The 23000-nt window shown below is 46.0% G+C and overlaps 1 protein-coding gene across 2 annotated transcripts; it reads left to right on the forward strand.

Annotated features, from left to right (window-relative positions):
• The first annotated feature begins 87 nt into the window (after positions 1–87).
• On the forward strand, positions 88–22524 carry LOC310756824 (E3 ubiquitin-protein ligase TRIM7-like). Of its 2 annotated transcripts, none has more exons than XM_083601649.1 (7): positions 88–1249; positions 8210–8305; positions 10027–10257; positions 15305–15327; positions 15780–15895; positions 17487–17522; positions 20025–22524. In XM_083601649.1, the coding sequence occupies exons 1-7, from the start codon at positions 683–685 to the stop codon at positions 20537–20539; spliced, it is 1584 nt and encodes a 527-aa protein (XP_083457775.1). In that variant the 5' UTR covers positions 88–682; the 3' UTR covers positions 20540–22524. The 2 variants fall into 2 exon arrangements, with proteins under 2 accessions (XP_083457775.1, XP_083457776.1); XM_083601650.1 differs by having other exon boundaries at positions 91–1249; positions 15783–15895.
• The last annotated feature ends 476 nt before the right edge of the window (positions 22525–23000 follow it).

A 23000-nucleotide genomic window follows, 5' to 3' on the forward strand; every position in this document is an offset into this window, starting at 1 on the left:
AATCACCCATTCCCACCACCCTTCTGAGTAACACTCCTCCCCACCCTCTCACTATATATAAGGGTCTGGTGACTTCTCTTTCAGTGTATCTGAAGAAGTGTGCATGCACACGAAAGCTCGTACCAATAACTAACTTAGTTGGTTTCTAAGGTGCTACTGGAAGGAATTTTTTATTTTTGTTTTGACTACGGCAGACCAATACAGCTACCTACCTGAGTTTCTACAGAATGCCTTTCCCTTGTGGCTATTTAGAACCAGGCTTCTGATGATGATGATGATTTATTAAATTTATATACTGCCCTATACCCGCAGATCTCAGGGCTGTTTACAATATAAAAACAAAATATTTGCGATTAAAAACAATAAAGTAACAACCCAATAACTCCCCCTTATACATCTGAGACTATCGGGGACAGAGTCCAGATGCAAAGGAATGACTATTCTGGCACAGTGGAGCCTCCTCAGCTCTAATGTTAGAAATGAATCATTATTCCCAACCCTGCTGAGGCAAACGAAATGCCACCCGTCACGCGGGCACGGGAAGCTTCTCTTCTGTGTCCGCAGCCCAAACGAGGCCTTCTGCTGCTCCTTTTCTCTCCCCTCTTGAAACTCCGAACAGGCCTAAACAGTTTGCTTCCCGGTCCTGACTTGTTGCCAATTTAAGAAACCAGAAACTCCTGAGATGACCTCGGGCCACCAGCTGGTTTCTGGCTCGGGAAGGCCCGCCTTGTGTTTCGTGCCAAGCATTCGTTCTCTGTATGCAGTTAAAGGAGAAGAAGACGGTGGAGGAGGAGGAAGAGGCGACGGCACTCCAGCCGGCCAGGAAGGAGCCATGGCTGCCGTCTTCCTGCCAGGCAACCTTCAGGATGAAGCCACTTGCTCGGTCTGCCTGGAGTACTTCAAGGACCCCGTCTCCATCGAGTGCGGCCACAACTTCTGCCGCTCCTGCATCGCCAAGAGCTGGAAGAGCCTGGAGAGCGATTTCCCGTGCCCTCAGTGCAGGGAGGTTTTCAAGGAGAAGAGCTTCAGGCCCAACAGACAGTTGGCCAACATGTCGGAGATCATCAGCCAGTTCATCATGCATGGCGGCAAGGGCCTGGAGGAGGACGGGCTCTGCGAGAAGCACAAGGAGGCCCTCAAGCTCTATTGCAAGGACGACCAGAAGACCATCTGCGTGGTGTGCGACCGGTCTCGGGACCACAGGCCGCACACCGTGGTGCCCATAGAGGAGGCTGCCCAGGAATACAAGGTAAGAGATCTGATGCGCTGGTGTTCTACGCAGGTGTGGTGGGAGTGGCCCATAGCTGGATTGCTCACAGGCCTTTAGACGGACATTTTTTGCTGCTAAGAAGACAACCCTTAAAGCTGAGAGGAAAGTTCTCTCCAGAATTTGTAGAAGGGGAGTGGGGGAGAGCAGAGGGGAAGGAATGGCAGACCCTTGGATCTCAGGGTTCGACTGCCTTTGGTTTTCGCTTTTCCAGGAGGCCTAGAATGAGAGCAAGAGCACTGGTGCCTGTCACTCTCTGAGCCCCCTCAGGATGTTGTCACCATCACATAAGAGCCCATCCACCTGTCAGATTTGGCCCACAAGGGGTCCAGGAGTTTATGATCGGGCCCTCCAGTAGGAAAATATCCCCCCCCCCCGCCCCCATTACCATATGGCTAGATAGGACCCAGGCTGTATTCTCTCTCTCTCCCCTGACACCTCTGGAAGGGCAGGATATAAATATTATTTAAACTGTAAAAGTTCCATGTCAGACTTTGGTTAAAGGCACAGGAGAGAAACTGTTCTCAAAAGCTGAAAGCTGCAAGTTTCAAGAATGAACATAGAGAATTTGATTCCATTTGCATTTATGAGCAAACCTAATTTGCACTTTCCAAAGCAGTACGCAACTCAAACACAGCAATCTTCCCAAATTTGCATGTCTCCAAATTTTGCAGCGCAGTTCTCCAGTCTCGTAATGTGTACAGATATGCGCGTACTAGAGTAAAGTGTGCATATATCAGTGAAAATAGTATACAGGAATGCATTGTAGAAGAGAAATTGCTTTGCAGAAATGTGTATTTTATTCAAAAGTGCATACAAAGTTGTGTCGGTGGGGGGAAATTTGCACTGAAATGCTGAGTTTTTATAAGGACGTGGTTTTCGTTTGTTTACAAAAATGCACAAACTGATGTGGAATTGTGGAGGGCAGGCCTTGAGAATAGAAAAAAAAGGAGAATCTGACAGAAAAATGGACAGATGTGCCCATCCCTAGTCTGGATGTGGCTTCTTAGAATAGCCACGCATGGCAGTGCCTGCCTAGATATCTCTGCTCACTAGTTAACCCCATTGAGCTCAATGGGACTGACTCCCAGGTAAGGGTGCATAGATTGCAACTTGAATTTCCCATGAGAGGGCAGGCATAAGTTGCACCTGTGCTGCTTGCCCTTGTCAGGCAGGAAAAGGTTAAGCAAGTAACCAAATTCCCGATCTATTTCTGGGAGGGAGAGTTCCCAAAGTGGGAATAAGGTCACAGGCTGACACTGTTTCTTTGGAGAGCAGGAGCCCAGCTTGCTCTTTGGCTGTGCAGTGCCAATAGCTACTTGAAATAGAATTTACAGCTGATGGAGGGATGGCCGTAGGCTTAGAAAGGCTGGTCCATTGGCCCTGGAAGATTTTGGGGCAAGTCGTTCTGTGCTTGAGCTATGGGTTCTCCACCAACTTCCCTTTACACAAGTGGTCTTTGCACTGGGGACCACATAACACCGGTCCTGAGAGACCTGCATTGGCTCCCAGTACGTTTCCGAGGACAATTCAAAGTGTTGGTGCTGACCTTTAAAGCCCTAAACGGCCTCTGTCCTGTATACCTGAAGGAGCGTCTCCACCCCCCATCATCCAGCCCGGACACTGAGGTCCAGCGCCGAGGGCCTTCTGGCGGTTCCCTCATTGCAAGAAGCAAAGCTACAGGGAACCAGGCAGAGGGCCTTCTCAGTAGTGGTGCCCACCCTGTGGAACACCCTCCCTTCAGATGTGAAGGAAATAAGCAGCTATCCTATCTTCAAAAGACATCTAAAGGCGGCTCTGTTCAGGGAGGTTTTTAATATTTAATGCTGTATTGTTTTTAACACTTGATTGGGAGCTGCCCAGAGTGGCTGGGAAGACTCAGCCAGATGGGCGGGGTATAAATAGTGAATTATTATAATTATAATTATATTATTTGTGGGAATCTGCAGCTGGGTCTCCTTTTTTATTTTTATTTTTAATACAGCTGCCGGGAAGGGCTCCCAATTTACATAGGTACCCAAGGCTGTCTGAAAGCAGTTTCGGCAAAGGGCAGTGATTCAAATCGGGGCTATGGTCTGGCTGCACATAACGTAGCAATCTTGTTGAAGCTACATTGTTCTGTCAAGGGAAGTTACAGGGGAACCCCAGGGTTAATGCGATCTGGTGCTTAGAGCAGGGATGGCCTACAACTCCCATCAGCCCCAGACAGCATGGCCAGTGGTCATGGAAGATGGGAGTTGTAGTCCAATGACACCAGGTTCCCCATCCCTAGGTTAAAGCCAGGTGTTGTGATAGGGCTGGTGAGTTGTGGGTTCGAATCCCCGCTCGGCCACGGGGTTTTACTGGGTGACCTTGGGACAGCCCCCATTCAGTCTTACCTACCTTACATGGTTGTTGTGAGTTTAAAGCAAACATGAGAGGAACCCTGGTGGGTCATTCTGTTCTGCATTCTGTTCGACCAGAATTTTCCCTCTGCCTATGGGAAGCCCACATGCAGGAACTGAGAGCAGCAGCACTCCGTCTGCTGTTTCCAAATTACTGTTGCCACCTGAAGGGTGTGTGTGTGTTTGTGTCAAACCACATGCCAATATGAGCTTTTTGGAAGAAAGTGAGACCTAAATGAAACAAGCTAAAGCTATGCCACTTTTAGTTTTGTTTGAAGGAAAGTTGGACGTAAATGTAATAAACAAAGAATAGATCAGTGATTTGTTTTTTTTGAATTGAACTTATTTCCAATCTTTCCTCCCCAAGGGTGGCAAACAGATACACATTTTAAAAAGCACACCTTATTGACAGCTGCACGAATTATTATAGCTAGGAAGTGGAAGGGGCAAGCAGAAAATAAAATGGAAGAATTGTATAAAGAGCTGTGGGATATAGCCATTAACGATACATTAACATGTGCCATTAAGGTAAGATGGGGAATATGCAGGAGAAACGAGTTTGAGGAGATATGGAAAGTGTTTGTAGAATTCGTACTGTTAAAACGGAAAGGGGTCAAACCATCATAAGAGGTGTTGAAATTTTGGGAGGTTGGATAGTTTCAATGGAATGGTCTCGGGGGTGGGGTGCACATTTTTATTCCTAATTATGTATGATTATTACTTTGTCAAAATAAAATTTAAAATAAGACAAAAAGAAAAGGAAAACAAAGGAAAACATTCCAAAACAGATTAAAATATTCTAAAAACAATTTAAATTTAAAAACCCCAACAAGCAGTCACAGTAAAAAACTTCCTTCTGTCCAATAACCTTGGGGTTGCCAGGAACAGTATACTTTAATAATAATAATAATAATAATAATAATAATAATAATAATAATAATTTATTATTTATACTCCGCTCATCTGGCTGGGTCCCCCTAGCCAGTCTGGGCGGCTTCCAACAAAACACTAAAATACAATAACCTATTAAACATTAAAAGCTTCCCTAAACAGGGCTGCCTTCAGATGTCTTCTAAAAGTGTGGTAGTTGTTCTTCTCTTTGACATCTGCTGGGAGGGTGTTCCATAGGGCAGGTGCCACTACTGAGAAGGCCCTCTGCCTGGTTCCCTGTAACTTGGCTTCTCGCAGTGAGGGAACCGCCAGAAAGCCCTCGGCGCTGGACCTCAGTGTCCGGGCATAACGATGGAGGTGGAGATGCTCTTTCAGGTATACTGGACCACCAGATGCCTGGGAAAACAGGAATGTTTTCAAATTCCTCCTGAAAGTTAACAAAGGAGACAGGCACAGCTCACTAGGGGAGGGCATTCCACAGCCACCACTGAAAAACTGTGTGGAAGCAGGAATAACACAGCCAGTCCCAACGCCACCGTGCCATTGCTCTGATCATTTTTGGAGTCCCCTGGCTAACTGCATTAATGTAAAGAAGAAACAAACATTTGGCGATCAAGTCACAGATCTCCTGGGCAATGTATATTTAGGCCTTCAGGTTAATTTAGCTAGAACAGCTACCGCTCCATGCATGAATCACTGGTTAGTTCCAGGTAACGCTTGCTAAAAGGAATGTTGGGAGCTTGTCCACATGGGCCATCACTTAGCACGGGCAATGCAGACATACCAAGGCTAAGCCTCCTGGCCCAGCTCTGAATGGGAGCCAAGCTGGGAGGTACTAAGGAACAGGGATCTGTCAGGACGTGCAGATAGCAGTGCAAATTGACATTTAGGGCTCCTCTAAATGACCTGCTTATTGAGGCTTCCATAGAGGTTAGACTAGGTCTGATCTTTACTGAGCATTTGTTCCGATTTATTTGCAGGAAAGGTGGTACCAACGATGACAATTCATCTTGATTTGCTTGTGCAGGTGTACATGTACAGGTTCATCCCACATTTTTTCAATGCAGTTTCCCCATCACTTTCCTAACTGCAAAAAGTCTTGTTTGTTTGTTTTTTAAGTAGGTTAGTTGCACAAGGCTGGCAGACGGCTTTAACTTTGCAAACCTACATTTCCTGCAAAATGCAGTCAGTCTGGAGGCAACCTTAAAACATGGCTGCACATTCGTCATCATCTCTCCATGCCTGAGCACACTGAGAAGATGACCCTCCTTTTAATACTCCTTGATGTCTATTGTAGGTCAGCGCATTAAAGTGGTAAGCAGGACTTCATCCAAGCCAGGGATCACTAGGTTTGAACCTCATAACCTGTGTTCGGTATCCATCAGCATTAAGCATGTGAAATAACACAGAGCCAACTGTGGACTGCATCTCCCTTGTCAATCATCACTGTGACAGTGGCCTACGTGAGAATTGTTTCCCCTTCCTCCAAGTCTGAGACTGCAGCTCTGAGCCAGATCTGAGTCCAGAAGCATCTAATTTTAGAAATTAAACATTGGAGGTGTAATAAATCCTTGTCATGTGGTGCTGCCAGGTGGAATAGCAAGGCAAAAGCATCGCCTTTCTCTGCTTTCAGCCTCTGAGTGAAGGCAGGATCGCTGGCTTGAAGCACCAGTTGCAACTCCACACACACGCACGCACACACACACTGCCAGATTTACATATAAGCTAAACAAGCCATAGCTTAGGGCCCCACTCTCTTGGGGCCCCCCAAAAAAATTTAAAGAAAAAAAACAACCACTGGATGTACATTTCCAAAATATAAGATAAAAAACCAATAAAATAAAACCTACATACAGCAACAGTGTTTTGTGTTGTGTAGGCTCCTAGGATGTAAGTCACGGGCCCCGCCTGCTAGCCTGCTCCCTAAAATATCACTGGTTTGCTCATTTCTATATATAGGGTGCCTACATTCTGCACGGACTGGTTGCATGGCAACATGTGCAAATGGCTTTAGATACCTATTAGGTCCATCAATTACCAGATAGCATATATTCAACACAAAAAAACAGTGACAATTTGTTGTTGACAAAGGGCAGCTGGACATATAAAGGGCCCCATTACCTTCAGTAGCTTAGGGCCTCATCAAACCTAAATCTGGCCCTGTGTGCGCGTGTGCGCACACACACACTTGTTGTTGTTGTTTAGTCATTTAGTTGTGTCCAACTCTTCATGACCCCATGGACCAGAGCACGCCAGGCACTCCTGTCTTTCACTGCCTCCCGCAGTTTGGTCAAACTCATGCTGGTAGCTTTGAGAACACTGTCCAACCATCTCGTCTTCTGCCGTCCCCTTCTCCTTGTGCCCTCCATCTTTCCCAACATCAGGGTCTTTTCCAGGGAGTCTTCTCTTCTCATGAGGTGGCCAAAGTATTGGAGCCTTGGCCAAAGTATTGGAGCGCACATGCACCCCTACTCAAATCCCTGAAAATATACAAGTTGCTGTCAGGGATGGCGTGGTCCTGGGGGGTCCAATGAATTCTGCATAACCTGGCGTTCCTCTTGCCAATAGGATTTCCCACTTTTATCAGACTGGAGAGATCCTGGTTGAATTCCTCACTCACCATGGAGCCCAAATGGGTGACTTATCACAATCTCTTGGCCTACTCTATTTCACAGGGCTGTTTTATAAGGATAAGGTGGGTGGAATTATTGCAGAGCAGCTTGAGCCCCCTGGAAGAAAGCTGGGATAAAAATGCAGTAAATAAACAGAATGCCGTAGTTGCTCGAGAAGCAGCAATTCTGGAGGTTAAGCCTTCTGCATCACTGTCCCACCAAGATTTCTGTGCCTGGATTCCCACTTAATGCAACTCCTTCTCATTAGTAGCATTGGACCCTGTCTTAAACTGAGACAGACCATTGGTCCATCTAGGTTGGTGTTATGTATTGAAGTTCTCACCCTGGCCAAAAGGAGTATCATTTATGTAGTTTTCACTCAGGTCCACGTCAGTTACTTTAGGTGGGAAACCCTGGGTTGTTGTTGCTACAATGTTGACAGCCGGCTGCCTATAAAAGCAGGCTGGCTGAGCTGTTTGCTGTGCAGTTCTGTTCCAGCTTACAAATAAAGAGCTGCTTTGAAGAATTGCTGTGTCTGATATGTTCACCCACAACATAACAGTTGCTACTGTTTTTATGGCCATATATATATATATATATATATATATATAGCCAGAGTCTTTCTCAGAGAGCAGGTCTTTCCCACCCCTACCAGCTGGATGTTAAACTTGTAATATTTTGCATGCCGTTTTTATACGGATGGTGAACTGCAGCCTGATGCAGCAAAAAATATGTGATGGAACCAACCGACTAATAACAATAATAATAATAATAATAATCTGTTATTTATACCCTGCCCATCTGGCTGAGTTTCCCCAGCCACTTTGGGCGGCTTCCAATCAAGTGTTAAAAACAATACAGCATTAAATATTAAATAAAACTTCCCTAAACAGGGCTGCCTTTTGCTTTATCTCTCAGTTATCAGTATAAATCTGTTTGGTGGCTCCAGGTATGGATTGGACTTTCTCCTGCAGAACAGATCCCAAAGTACACGAAAAATGCAGGAACTTTTTTTTATAAAAAAACCCAACAATTTTATGTTTTTTGGATCTTAGGAACAAATTCAGGCCCGTCTGGATTTCTTGAAGAAAGAGAGACAGGAGCTTCTGGAATTCAAAACACAGGACGACAAGAAAAGCCAAGACCTTTTGGTGGGTATCAGTTGTTACTTACAAGCTGGCAAATGGGTACAGCATTGACTCAAATGAGGGGAAAACAAAAAAATTTTTTTCCTTCCAGTAGCACCTTAAAGACCAACTAAGTTAGTTGGTCTTTAAGGTGCTACTGGAAGGAAAAATTTTTTTTTGTTTTGACTATGGCAGACCAACACGGCTACCTATCTGTAACTCAAATGAGGGGGTATAATATAACAGAGCTGAAAAGGGTTGGAGGGGGGCTACTCTTTTGCCTTTCATAACAGCTTAATATTGTGATGAAGTGTGTAGCTGGTAAAGCAGAGATAAGCATTATCATGCACTGCACATATCTGCCCATCTAGCTGCAATTGAAGGCGCAGAGCATGACAAGAATTCGAATTTGAAAATTTTGAATTTGAATTTGAAATCCCGCAGTCAAGCATTGCTATACAGAGAACAGATATCTTTGGCTACGTCTTCACTCAGAAGAGAGAATATAAATGTGCTTTAACATTGCTTCTGGGTTGTTGTTGTTTAGTCGTTTAGTCGTGTCCGACTCTTCGTGACCCCATGGACCAGAGCACGCCAGGCCCTCCTGTCTTCCACTGCCTCCCGCAGTTTGGTCAAATTCATGCTGGTAGCCTCGAGAACACTATCCAACCATCTTGTCCTCTGTCGTCCCCTTCTCCTTGTGTTCCCAACATCAGGGTCTTTTCCAGGGAGTCTTCTCTTCTCATGAGGTGGCCAAAGTATTGGAGCCTCAGCTTCAGGATCTGTCCTTCCAGTGGGCACTCAGGGCTGATTTCCTTCAGAATGGATAGGTTTGATCTTCTTGCAGTCCATGGGACTCTCAAGAGTCTCCTCCAGCACCATAATTCGAAAGCATCAATTCTTCGGGGATCAGCCTTCTTGATGGTCCAGCTCTCACTTGGGTTACATGACAGTAGAATACAAGGGGTATCTGGATGAGTTCCACAGCAACAGGTTCACAGCCAAAGACCTCTGTTCTGTGTGCCAATTGACTTCATGGGCAGGCACCTTGGTTACGTGGCTGGTTAAAGCAGTTTCAGCTCATAACAGACTCAGAGCACAAATTTACAGTGCAGATGACAAACTAGGTGAAAGGTTAGGAGTGTCCCTTGTTATTTTTGCAAATTATAACTCTGTTCCTTATCCTCTGCTGCCATCTATTGTTTGTACTTATTTATCATTACTCTCCATCTACAGCCTTTGTGGAAGCGAAAAGATGCTTCCTGGATCTTTTTGGGGGCAGGATTCAAATCACATACTGGCAAATTCAGGTTACACGATTAAAGTGGATTTGGAGCTTGTAAGCAACTAGCCTACATCCCATAATGCTTTTTGCAATAAGGAAAGTGATGGCAACATGTATTGGAAAGTGTAAATCTGGCTGTCATCCCAAAACACGACAGTAGATGTCCTCACTTGTAATTTAAGGAGAGGCTCTTTTTAAAGGCAGAGTAACGGTAAGGTTACAGGTTTTAGGGGGTCAGTCTGGATGACACCCAGGGGTCCCTTACAAACCTGTGATCTTGTGTAGATGAGGTTAGAATCTATAAGAGGCAAGCGGCCAAACCAAAAACCCCAAAACCACCGTTCTGAAGGGCCCTTTTATTGACACCATTCTGACGTTAGCTGGCCAAAGTTGTGTTTTGAGACTGTTTGGTGGTGTTAGGCCTTCTGCTAACTGGCAATCTTGGTTTTGTTTCTTTAAGAAAACTATAGAGACTGAGAGACAGAAGGTCCTCTCTGAATTTGAAGGGATGCGCCAGTTTCTGCATGAACAAGAGCAGCTTCTTCTGGGCCAGCTGGACAAGATGGAGAAGGGCATCACCAAGAGGCAGAACGAGAACATCACCGAGCTCTCCAAGGAGATTTCTCTCCTCAACAAACTCATTGCTGACCTGGAAGACAAAATCCAAGAGCCAGTGCTTGATTTCCTCAAGGTAAAACTTTCCAAAAAAAATTACGCATGCATCCCAGAACCTTTGTGCAAAGCCAAGCCTATTATCACCAGCGTCACCTATAAATTATCTGACACACTGCACCACGATAGATGTCTGGATGTGTACACACTTGCAGAACTTGCATGACCTGTTGTACTTTCTTGATCAAGTACTTAGAAACCTCGCCTCAGGAATGTGCTTTCCTCAAGGAAAGTAAAAGTCATGTTATCTCTGCCTTGGCAGTGCTGGATTTGACCAGAATATTGACATTTAGGGTGGTCTCCTAGGCCACATTCATGCCATACTTTTAAAGCACCATGATACCACTTCAAACAGTCGTATAAAGGTAAAGGACCCCTGAGAGTAAAGTCCAGTTGCAAACGACTCTGGGGTTGTGGCGCTCATCTCGCTTTACTGGCCGAGGGAGCCGATGTTTGTCCGCAGACAGTTTTTCCGGGTCATGTGGCCAGCATGACTAAGCCGCTTCTGGCGAACCCAGAGCAGCGCATGGAAATGCCATTTACCTTCTCGCCGCAGCGGTACCTATTTATCTACTTGCACTGGTGTGCTTTCGAAATGCTAGGTTGGCAGGAGCTGGGACCAAACAATGGGCACTCACCCCCATTGGGTGGATTCAAACCGTCGACCTTCTGATCAGCAAGCCCAAGGCTCAGTGGTTTACACCACAGCGCCACCCACATCTCAAACAGTCATAGCTTCCCCCAAAGAATTCTGGGAGCTGTAGTCTGTTAAGGGTGCTGAGAGTCGGTAGGAGAATCCTATTCCCCTCACAGACTACAGTTCCCAGAGTTCCTTGGGAAGAAGGATTGATTGTTAAGCCACTCTGGAGCTTGTAGGTCATGGAGGCAGGGATCTCCTAACAACTCTTCATTAAGGGTGCTGAGAGTTGCAGGCGAAGCTTTTTACAGCACAAACTGAAGCATTATCACTTGCTAACATCTGCGGATTGAGCAGCTGTCAAAAGCAGAGGAGCCAGGGAGTTAGGAAGAATGTCAGTCGCCCTGACATCTGCAACAAATTGAATTAAAACAGGACTGAGTTTCTTTTGATTCAGAAACAATATTTTCTGATTTCAATATTTTTGGAGAAAAATACTCCCCCTCACCCCCATCACTTGAAAATTGCTTTGCAGAAAAGCTGTGCTCTGTGATGTTGATTTTTAAGCCTTGATTTTTCTGTTTGCCACCGTTCTCATGTTGCACCTAATGTTCCCATGCCAAGCAGTTTCTTTGACCTATTTAAAGGCTGCAGCATTCCTCGCAGAAATCTGGGCTGTGGTCTCTTTCTATACATAGCATACTGTACTAAGGACATCATCATGATCATGAGAAAGACCACTACACACACACACACACACACACACACTTTTATTAACTTTCAACATTTTAAACATATACAGTAAAAAAGCATTTTTGTCTTTTCTCTAATTTTTGCCAGCATCCCACCCCTTTTCCAATAGAGTTGCTGTTTCTCTTCTGCTGCTGCACCCTGTCTTCTACCTATCAAATCTGAACCAGGTCCATGTTATATTTTAACCACCACTCCACAAATGGTGGGCAATTCTGGTATGAGCATTGGTGGCGGTGTGGTGGCTGTGGACTAAACACTTGAACACCCTTTCTGCGGGCTTCCAGCCCTTCTCCAGACAGCTGCCGCTATACACAGAAGTCAGCTGTTGGGAACGGCAGCAGAAAAACCCTTTTAAAAAGCGTTTGTGACTCCTGCATCTATATGGCGGTAGATGGAGCAGGATGGAGTGGCAACTAGAAAACCAGAATGTACTACACTAAGGCGATCCTTCCGTTAGGACAAGTGCTTAGGTTTGCCAGATGCAATGACCCTTGCCCTGATCCACAGGCCCAAAGGAGGTGCCTGTTGAAGTGTAGGTGGGTTCCCACGAGGAACACAGTGATAACAGCAAGAACCTTTGTTGAACTAACAGAACTGGACAACAGGGGCAAAGCAACTTCTTATATACATTTCTGAAGGCCTGGGCCACTCCCACTCCCAACGTGATTGGCTATCTAAACTTCCAGGCTGCGAATCATGACTCAGAGTTTGAGGGCCAATGACATAAGCCCAAATACTGAATACGTACTGTGACTGGATATCATGTATCGAATCAGAACACAGGGGCTCAGAATCCTTAGTCCAGACCAGGCACCCCCAACCTGCGGCTTTCCAGATGTTTTGGCCTACAACTCCCATGATCCCTAGCTAACAGGACCAGTGGTCAGGGATGATGGGAATTGTAGTCCAAAACATCTGGAGGGCCGAAGGTTGGGGATGCCTGGTCCGGACTCAAGCTCAGGCAAACACAGACCATGGAATACATAACACCTTTGCAAGTGGTTTGATGCAGGGGTACCAAAGAAGGAGGCCAGAAATGCCAGAGGGATGCCCCTCTCTGACGCTGGGATTCAGTGCTGCGAGCAGGCTGCAGCTCCACCCCACAGCTCACCCCACACACCCAGGTTGGCTGTTGCAGAAGTTACGCTGCTGGGGCAAACACAGAAACAGCAAGTGCCTGTCACGACTCTCTACTCCTGGGCAAACATTTTATGCATTACCTGTACAGAAAACTGTCGCCAATGAAGGGGGAGCAGGATAAATCTTAAACATGTAGCAGAGTTTCCAAAAAACAGACCAGAGGCGATTGTACTTCATCCAGCAGAGCTTTACTTTCTACTGAAGGCAAATGAGCATAAATGGTCACAAATCCAGGATTGGCACAGTCCATAAAAATTCACTTGCAGCAAAAAACAATAAAACTTACACTTAAAAGAGTTTATAATCAGAACTATTCAGAATAGGAAAAGTATCTACCGTACATATCAAATCAATACTTTCCGTACAAAGAAATGGAAACTGACAAAAAGGCCAGAATCTCCCATCGGCCAGAATCTCCCCTCGGTCCACAGGTGGCAGGCATCGAACTCTGTCTCCTCTTCCTAGGCCAATAGCCAAGCGTGCCAAGACAACAGAGATAAGCGTGGCATCAAAGCAGGCCAATTAGCATAGATCAAAGCAAACAGATAAACATAGTGAGCTCATTCTTGCATCAAATACTAATTAGTCTCTAGGTTATCTTGACTACCAAGATGGCCTTTACAGGCCTTAAGGAACAAATATTCACCGTTTGGTTCTACACACTCCTCCTCTCTTCCCCCTGCATGCTGTTCCAGGGTGTCAAGGACTGGCTGGATGCAGAGGAGTGGTGGGAGGCAGCTGCTGGGGGACCCTCATGGGAACCCCCAGGGGAAGAAGGCTCAGAGCCCGGGGATTGGTGGTGGGACGACGATGAGTGGCCAGAGGGAGCAGACCGGGAGGAGGAGGAGGAGGTGTCGGAAGCTAAAGAGGTAACAGGGTTTAGTGAGCAGGGATATTCCGACAATTGAAGAATGGCAACAGAAAGTACAGTGGTACATACACTTCAGGTTACAGGCGCTTCAGGTTGCAGACTCCGCTAACCCAGAAATAGTACCTCGGGTTAAGAACTTTGCTTCAGGGTGAGAACAGAAATAATGCTCCGGTGGCTTGGCGGCAGCAGGAGGCCCCATTAGCTAAAGTGGTGCTTCAGGTTAAGAACAATTTCAGGACCTCCAGAACGAATTAAGTACTTAACCCGAGGTACCACTGTATTGGAGTATGCGGAAATAGCAAGGCTAACTGGAATAATCCGACAGCAGGACGATGAGAAATTCCAAAAAGAGTGGTCCAAATTTATGGTAGACTTCGAGAAAACTGTACATAAATAAAGACACTCACAGGACTGAAATAAAACTCATAACGTTTATTGTAAACATTTGGTTAGACCACAAGATGCAATGCTGTAATATAATAAGGAATGTATGGCTAAAGTAGAATACAAAAATTTATTAAGGAATTATAGACATTTATAGAATGTATATATAGTAATCACGCTTAAGTAAGAGCAATGCAGAGAAGCCAGAAGAGGGGTGGAGGGAAGTTAATTCGGATAAGATATAGATTGAAAGGAGAAAACTATTGTTAAGCTGTATTGTGTTTAAGATATTTGGAAAAAATTACTGGGGGGGGGGGAACACCAGGGTTTAGTGAGCAGGAAGAGGCTATGGCAGAGAGCAGCCCAGAGGCAGAGACTGGAGAGGAGGGAGACCAAGAGCCTGCTGAGGATGCCAGGGAGTCTCCCCCTCCTGCTGTGACCTGCTCCCCTCTCCCCTGGTCTCCCAGAGCCCAAAGAGGTATGAAGAGGGTGGAGCAAAGACAGACAAGGTGTCGGAGTCTCAGGTTGCTTGGGAAAGACCCAGGGGAGGAGGAGGAGGCTTAGAGAGCTGTGGGAAGGCAAGGACCTTCCATCCTCGCAACTGCCTCATTGGGGCAAGATCTATGGGGAAGAATTGCTGGGCTCACTGGGCCCGAGCTGCTGTTTCTTTGAAAGGGTTAAATTCACTGACACCTTGTGAGTTACTGCTGACCTGCTACCGATACCCACCCTGACGCCCCCCCCGCCCGGCTCAAGTTGATTGCTGGGTGGGGTGAGAAGATGGGGGAAGCCCTCTTGCGAGAGCAGAAATTGTGTGGGGTTCTGCTGACGCGACTGGTTAGGTGAATCCCACCCATTGCTTCTGGAATTTATGTGAATAAAAGGGGAAGAAATTGCAGGGGGTTGGACTAGATGGCCCTTTGGGTCCCTTCCAGCTCGACGGTTCTGATTCAATAATGGAATGGAATGAAATGTGTTAGACGACTGCTCTTCCCCCAACCCTCTTTCCCTCCCCTCTCCTGTTTCCAGTGTGGTGTAGTGGTTAAGAGCAGTAGACTCGTAATCTGGTGAACCAGGTTCGCTTCCCTGCTCCTCCACATGCAGCTGCTGGGTGACCTTGGGCCAGTCACCCTTCTCTGAAGTCTCTCAGCCCCACTCACCTCACAGAGTGTTTGTTGTGGGGGAGGAAGGGAAAGGAGATTGTCAGCCGCTTTGAGACTCCTTCGGGTAGTGATAAAGCGGGATATCAAATCCAAACTCTTCTTCTTCTTTCTCTTCCAGGATGTGACAAGTGCCCTGATCAGGTACGGAGCTGCAATTTCACCCCCTCTTTGTTCTTTGTTCATGAACCAGCTGAAAGGTCAGTGCCAGCCATTCAGTGAAGCAGAGTCTCAGAGCCATATTCTGCAGGCTGCAGCCTAGATGACTCTCTCGGGTCATTACAAATCCCAGGTTCCTTATAACCACTTTGAGTGTGAATATGATCCCACCCTCCCAATCTCAGCTTTCCATCACCTACATAGGCAGCCAGACTGGCAGCTCTCAGACAGAAATAGGGAATGTGGGGAGGGCTAGGGAGAAGGAAGAGTTATTTTCTTGTTTATTTGTGTAGCAGCGAAGCCACTGGGGTGAAGTTCAACCCTTGAAGCCTCATATGTTAAAAAACAACAACTCTTAAACTGGGAGGCAAAGCTTTGCTCTTTTGTCTGTCGTAACTCTCAGTTCAGTAGCTCTTCTAATTTTCGCAACCTGTCAGGAGCGATGACCTTAAATGTCAGAGGCCGGTTCCCGTTTCTTCTGACATGAAGGGCCACACCTGCAATTTCTCTCTGAAGACCGTGGTCCTCAAGGGAGTGCTAAAGAAATTCAAAGGTAAAGAGAAGCAACACCTCTCCGTTCAAATCCATTCTCGGTATTTTAGCATCTGAAAGCGGAAGCGTTGGCTTGTGGCATGCCATGGCTCAGCACAGAGCAGTCTCTTTCAGTCTCGATAACAATTTGCATTATTGATTTTACAGAAGACAGCCTGAAAGAACTGTTTTCTTAATTGACTAGCGCAGGGGTTGTCAGCCTGGTCTATACCGCCCACTAGTGGGCGTTTCGGGGTTCTGCGGCACAAGCTGAATCCTCCTTCCATTGAGCACTGGTGGGCGGTAAGGAAATTTTAGCACCAAGAAAGATGCATTAGTGGGCGGTAGGTATAAAAAGGTTGACTACCCCTGGACTAATGGGATGCATTGTTGTAGTGCAGTGATGGCCTCTGTGCTAGCTGGATTTTCCGAAAGGGTTTAGACAAATTCTCCTGGTAGCCAGCAGTTTGTGGGGTGCCTGCTCTGTATTCTTCTTTTGCACCGGACAGGGGTGGGATTTGCTGCCTCTACCAAAGGCTATTAATCATGGTGGCCGTAAGGAGCAGCCTCCATATTCAGAGGGAGGGGGCAATAACGGGGGGGGGAGCAGCTGCCTCCATGCCCTGCTTGCGGCCTTCCCAGAGGACTCTGGGTGGTCACTGCTGGAATCAGCATGCTGTACTACAGGGGTGGAGAACCTCTGGCCTCTGGGCTTAATTTGGGCTACCTGGTCCCATCATTTGGCCAGTGAGGTCGTTTTGGCCTAGCCACGCCCACCTGCCCTACACCTGGCATCAGGTATGGGGCAGGTAAAGAGACAGCAGGGTTGGGGGCGGGGAGGTTGCAGGTAACCTGTTCAGCAGCACCTACGAAGCCCTGTGCATGTGATTTTGCAAGCCCCGACAATCAGCTGATGCAGAGAGCTGTAACCAGCAGATCTGGAACATGGAACAAGTTGGTCTGTGCCAGCCTTCATCAAGCTGATGCCCTCCAGATAATTTGGACTACAACTCCCATCAGCCACTGGAAGGCGCCGGCTTGGAAAAGACTGGTATTTGTTTATGACACAGAGGTTACTAACAGTTTCCATTCTCTTGTATGGGTCTGTGTGTGTGTGTGTGTGTGTGTGTGTGTGTGTGTGTGTGTGTGTGTTTGCGTACAGTCATACCTCATGTTACATTTGCTTCAGGTTGCGCGATTTCAGGTTGCATCCTGTGGCGACCCGGAAGTACCGGAAAGGGTTACTTCCGGCTTTTGCTGTTCGCACATGCGCAGATGCGCAAAATGACGTCATGTGCATGTGCAGAAGCGGTGAATCGCTACCCGCACACGTACAGACGCAGGCTGCGTTCTGCTCATGTTGCGAATGGGCCTCCGGAACGGATCCCGTTCGCAACTGGAGGTACCAGTGTATATGCATATCCAGGGAGCTGATTGTAATTGCAAGAGAAGTTAAATTACACACACACACACTGCAAAAAAACCTGCGTACTCAATGAAAAATAGTGGGTACTGTATAGTATAATATGTACGTATATGGTGTTTGGACAGAATCTCTTTCTGCTGTTCCTAGTTAGCCCTGATTTTCATTAATGGGCTTCCTCTTCTTTCAGATCACCTGCGGGATGAATTGGGGAAAGGTGAGAAAGGTAAGTGCTGGTAATTAGCTAGATTTTCTGAAGAACCAGATCATACACCTGAATGTTCAAAGCAGACGTTGTGTGTGTTAATACGTATATCCAGAAATGAGTTTCAAGGGTTGTTTTTCAAGGCATGCAATAAAAACTCTGCCAGTCTCCTGTATTCTCTGTTTTCAGTAATGTCACTGAATACAGTCATAGCTCAAAAGCTCATGGTTGCTGCATTGGCTTTGGGCAGAAGTGTATTGGGAAAGTGGTGGACACTCGAATCAGAAGCTGAATGGCCACCTGTCAGGGATTATGTAATATAGCGGTTGGTTTCCCAGCCTAATTAAGGGAGGAGCAAAGTGAGAATGCTTGAGCTGTATGAAGAACCTAGGACAGAAATGCCCACACCATACATTTAAAGCACATTCAACTCCTATTTAAATTGTGTGGCTTTACCCAAAGAATCATGGGAAGTGCAGTTTACCCCCCTCCCCCGAGCTATAATTCTCAGCGCTCTTAAGTTCTCTGAATTTTTAGGGAGGGAGAGTCCTGTGGCTTAAACGTACGTTGAATGTGCATTCAATGTATGCTGTGATCCTAATTTACTTATCTCATGTCTCTGTGTTTCATCCCAGCACAACCTATTTAAAACATTATTATTTAAATTTGTCTACTGCCCTATACCCGCAGGTCTCAGGGCAGTTCACAAGATAAAATCACAAGATACAAGCACAAAATACATAATTAAAATAAAAACAAAAAAGACTCCAACACATTTAAAAAGGGCATTGGATATCCAAATTGTGAAACCTGTCATAGGAATTATCAGGTCTCAAATATAGAATAAATGTTGATAATTGCATAAGATAAAAATACATAAATATATAGACCACATGTCTAAAATAGTACAGGAGAGCAATCCAAAAGCATCTTGGCTCTTCTAAAATCTCTAAATATTTCCTCTGCCTCCGTAATCTCCTTTGCCTGAGAACTGGTAGGCAGATAGCAACCAGGGGAAGTTCCTGAAGGAATTCCTCTCCTTTATCCAGTGCCTTTTTTTTCTTTGAAAAAAATGTTTTGGGGTACTCTCATTTTGACTCAAAAAAAATCACCATTTTATAGCTCAAACTGGGAAAAATAAATACAGTTAATGGACAAAAGTACAGAAATTCACAAAATTTACCCCTGCGTCCCCGCAGAAGAAAGCACTGCCTATATCTTTCAACTTCCTTTGTATAATTAATGTTTGCCCGGATAATAATTGTTAAATAGTGGGTAGACATAGCAGACGACGCAGCGATTTCTCCAAAGCAGCTCTTTATTTGTAAGCTAGAACAGAATGTAGGTATGTTTGAATATTTTTAAGGATTGTATGAAATGTATGTTTGTATGCTTGTATATTCGCAATATGTGTGCATTAATGCTGAATTATTTTAAAATTAAAAAAAGATTTCTTTAAAAAAGGAACAGAACTGCACAGCAAACAGCTCAGCTGACCTGCTTTTATAGGCAGCCGGCTGTCAACATTGTAGCAACAACAACCCAGGGTTTCCCGCCTAAAGTAACTGACGTGGACCTGAGTGAAAACTACATAAATGATACTCCTTTTGGCCAGGGTGAGAACTTCAATACATAACACCAACCTAGATGGACCAATGGTCTGTCTCAGTTTAAGACAGGGTCCAATGCTACTAATGAGAAGGAGTTGCATTAAGTGGGAATCCAGGCACAGAAATCTTGGTGGGACAGTGATGCAGAAGGCTTAACCTCCAGAATTGCTGCTTCTCGAGCAACTACGGCATTCTGTTTATTTACAGCATTTTTATCCCAGCTTTCTTCCAGGGGGCTCAAGCTGCTCTGCAATAATTCCACCCACCTTATCCTTATAAAACAGCCCTGTGAAATAGAGTAGGCCAAGAGATTGTGATAAGTCACCCATTTGGGCTCCATGGTGAGTGAGGAATTCAACCAGGATCTCTCCAGTCTGATAAAAGTGGGAAATCCTTGAGTGAAAACTATATACATGATACGCCTGGTGGCCAGAGTGAGAACTTCAATACATAATAATAATAATAATAATAATAATAATAATAATAATAATAATTTATACCCCGCCCATCTGGCTGAGTTTCCCCAGCCACTCAGAGCAGCTCCCAATCGAGTGTTAAAAACAGTACAGCATTAAATATTAAAATATTAAAAACTTCCCTAAACAGGACTGCCTTCAGATGTCTTTTAAAAATAGGATAGCTGCTTATTTCCTTCACATCTGAAGGGAGCGTGTTCCACAGGGCGGGTGCCACTACCGAGAAGGCCCTCTGCCTGGTTCCCTGTAACTTGGCTTCTCTCAGGGAGGGAACCGCCAGAAGGCCCTTGGTGCTGGACCTCAGTGTCCAGGCTGAACGAAGCGGGTGGAGATGCTCCTTCAGGTATACTGGGCCGAGGCCAGTATATGCCCTTCCTGTTAATTTTCTCTGTTGTTCCCGCGGGGGGTTGACTTAACGCTCTTATCCTGCCTCCTAGAGGAGCTGCTCCTGGACCCAGAGACGGCCAACCACCTCCTCATCCTCTCGGCGGACCTCAAGGGCGTGAGGATGGGCTGCCGAAAGCAAGATCTACCTGACAACCCCAAGCGCTTCGACACCAACTCCCGCGTCCTGTCCACTGAGGGTTTCAAGTCGGGGAGGCACTACTGGGAGGTGGAGGTGGGGTCTGCCGATGGCTGGGCCTTTGGGGTGGCCAAGGAGTCGGTGCGCAGGAAAGGCTTGACCCAGTTTAGCCCTGAAGAGGGTATCTGGGCATTGCAGCAAACGGGAGGGCGGTACTGGGCTGTTACGGTCCCCAAGCGCACCCCGATTTTCATGCCCGAGAGGCTCCACAAAGTGAGGGTTTACTTGGACTACGAAGGGGAAGAGGTGTCCTTCTACAACGCTGACAACATGCAGCACATTTTCACCTTCAACGTCGCCTTTACGGAGAGGGTGTTCCCGCTCTTCTCAGTTTGCTCCACTGTCACCTACATTAAACTTTGCTCCTGAGAGCAGCAGGGTGCTTCGTTCGAAGATGGTGAGCAGCTACATTATTTGCGTGCAATGAAAACCATAGCCCGCTTGCTTTCGATGCCAAGGCGTCCGTCCCTGGGGGCCACCACTGAGGAGGGCCTCGTAGTCACATAACCTTGTAATGGCTGCAGGAAAAGTGCTTTGGGGGTGGGAAATGCCTTCAGAGAGCCAGTGTAGCGTAGTGGTTAAGAGCGGTGGACTCGTAATCTGGTGAACCGGGTTCGCTTCCCTGCTCCTCCACATGCAGCTGCTGGGTGACCTTGGGCCAGTCACATTTCTCTGAAGTCTCTCAGCCCCACTCACCTCACAGAGCGTTTGCTGTGGGGGAGGAAGGGAAAGGAGGATGTTAGCTGCTTTGAGACTCCTTAGGGTACTGATAAAGCGGGATATCAAATCCAAACTCTTCTTCTTCAGATGCGGCGGGTGGGGCAAGATGGCCGGGTGTGTGTGTGTCACCTGCTTAAAACATTTGAAAGAGGCTCTTACCAATATGTGTTGAAAGCTAAGGGCTGTGCAAGGCCGTTGGTTTGCCCTAGGTTACTCAAAGGCACGTAGAGAACAGGCCTAGATGCACCCACAACTGCACTATACATTTTATTGTGCTATGATACCACTTTAAGCTGTCATGGCTTCCCCCCAAAGCATTCTGGGAGCTATACTTCGTTATGGGCACTTAAGGAGACCCTAATTCCCCTCACAGAGCGACAGTTTCCAGAGTGGTTTAACAACCCAGGGTTTCCCGCCTAAAGTAACTGACGTGGACCTGAGTGAAAACTATATACATGATACTCCTGGTGGCCAGGGTGAGAACTTCAATACATAACACAAACAACCCTTTTAATAACCATTAATTAATGCAGAATGAGTATTGTATTGGCGACAACGGGCAAAACATCTTCCTGTTTCTCTCCTTGACATTACATGGAAACATTAATGTTTTGGATTCAAATTTTACACTATGAGTTGGGTCAGGTTTTGCCATTTCTTTACTCTGCACTGGATCGGTTTGACTATCAACATACAGTCAAACCTCGGTTGTCGAACATAATCCGTTCCGGAAGACTGTTCGACTTCTGAAACATTCGGCAACTGAGGTGTGGCTTCCGATTGGTTGCAAGAGTTTCTTGCACTCAATCGAAAGTCGCGTTGGACATTCAGGTTCCGAAAAATGTTCAAAAACTGGAGCATTTACGTCCGGATTTTTGGCATTCAGGAGGCATTTGGGAACCAAAGTTTGACTGAGTCACTGCACAGACTTAAACTGACCCAAGTCATTCCTTCTTCACTGCGAGGGATGTGAAGGGTCCCTACCAGAGACTCATCGATGCCCTCACCAAACTAGAACCCCCAGAATTCTTTGTTGGAGGCAGACCATTGACCTAGCATAACCCTGAAAACCGTTTCTAGAGATATGCATTGACTCATCTGGGAAGACTCAAATGGTTTGCATCATACATACATCATTTGGTTTTCTATACCTACTTTTAAAAATTCTGCAGCACAGTTTGACCGCAGGATAACGAGCATTTTGAAACTTGCTGATTGTTGAAAGGCCTTTGCAAACAGTACCTGTGGATATGGCCCTATCCCTCCCTCCCTCCCTCTTTCTGTCTTTGCCTTCATACATTCAAGCTCTCTGGCTAGGCTTAGCCATTGTTGGAAGCATTCAATGGGTGCTTAAGTTGCTCATTATCTAAATATGACCTTGGAATGTGCCTGCAAATTCCATCTATTTGCAGGATGAAACTAGTTTGTTTAGCTTGAGCAAGGGCAAGGAGACTTGAAAGACAGTTTGACTGACAGATTTGCTATGAGGCTGAGCTTATTTTGGGGGGAGCGGGGTTGTATGGCCCTGATGCAGCTGTGAACCTAGAACTGCTCTCCTGTATACTTGCTTCTGTGCCTCTGTAATCCTCCTTGCTCAATTTGTACATTTGTAAATAAATTGGTTAGTACAGAGACACCATAAGTGTGTATTGATTTTTTCTCTGAAGACAGTTTGGACTTTTCCGCTTGACTGTGGGGGTGGGGAGGATGAAGTAATCTTTTTAAAATTACTGACATCTTTTAAATAACTGACATCAATGCATTTGGTATCAATACAGTCAGCCATTCGCCATTTCCCACCCAAATGGTTCTGATATCATCATGCCTTCTTCCTCAGAAGAAGACAGATTGTTGCTCAAAGGCTGATATTCAGTCTTGTACGCATCATGGGCATAGCAATAATTTTTGTTGGGGGGGGCATGAAATATACTTGGAGTCGAGTGTGGATTTCATGCTCTTTATTCAGCTCATAGAAGTGAGGAATGGAAGTCCCCCTGAAATGTCTGCTCTATATACATTATTTACACAATGGGCCCCACGTGATTGGCTAATTCTGGGATTCTCCTGTAGGCCAATCAGGTAGCGGATTCACTTCCACCTGGAGTTGGGT

This window comes from Podarcis filfolensis, assembly GCF_964270895.1.
Source record: "Podarcis filfolensis genome assembly, chromosome: 2".
NCBI lineage: Eukaryota > Metazoa > Chordata > Lepidosauria > Squamata > Lacertidae > Podarcis > Podarcis filfolensis.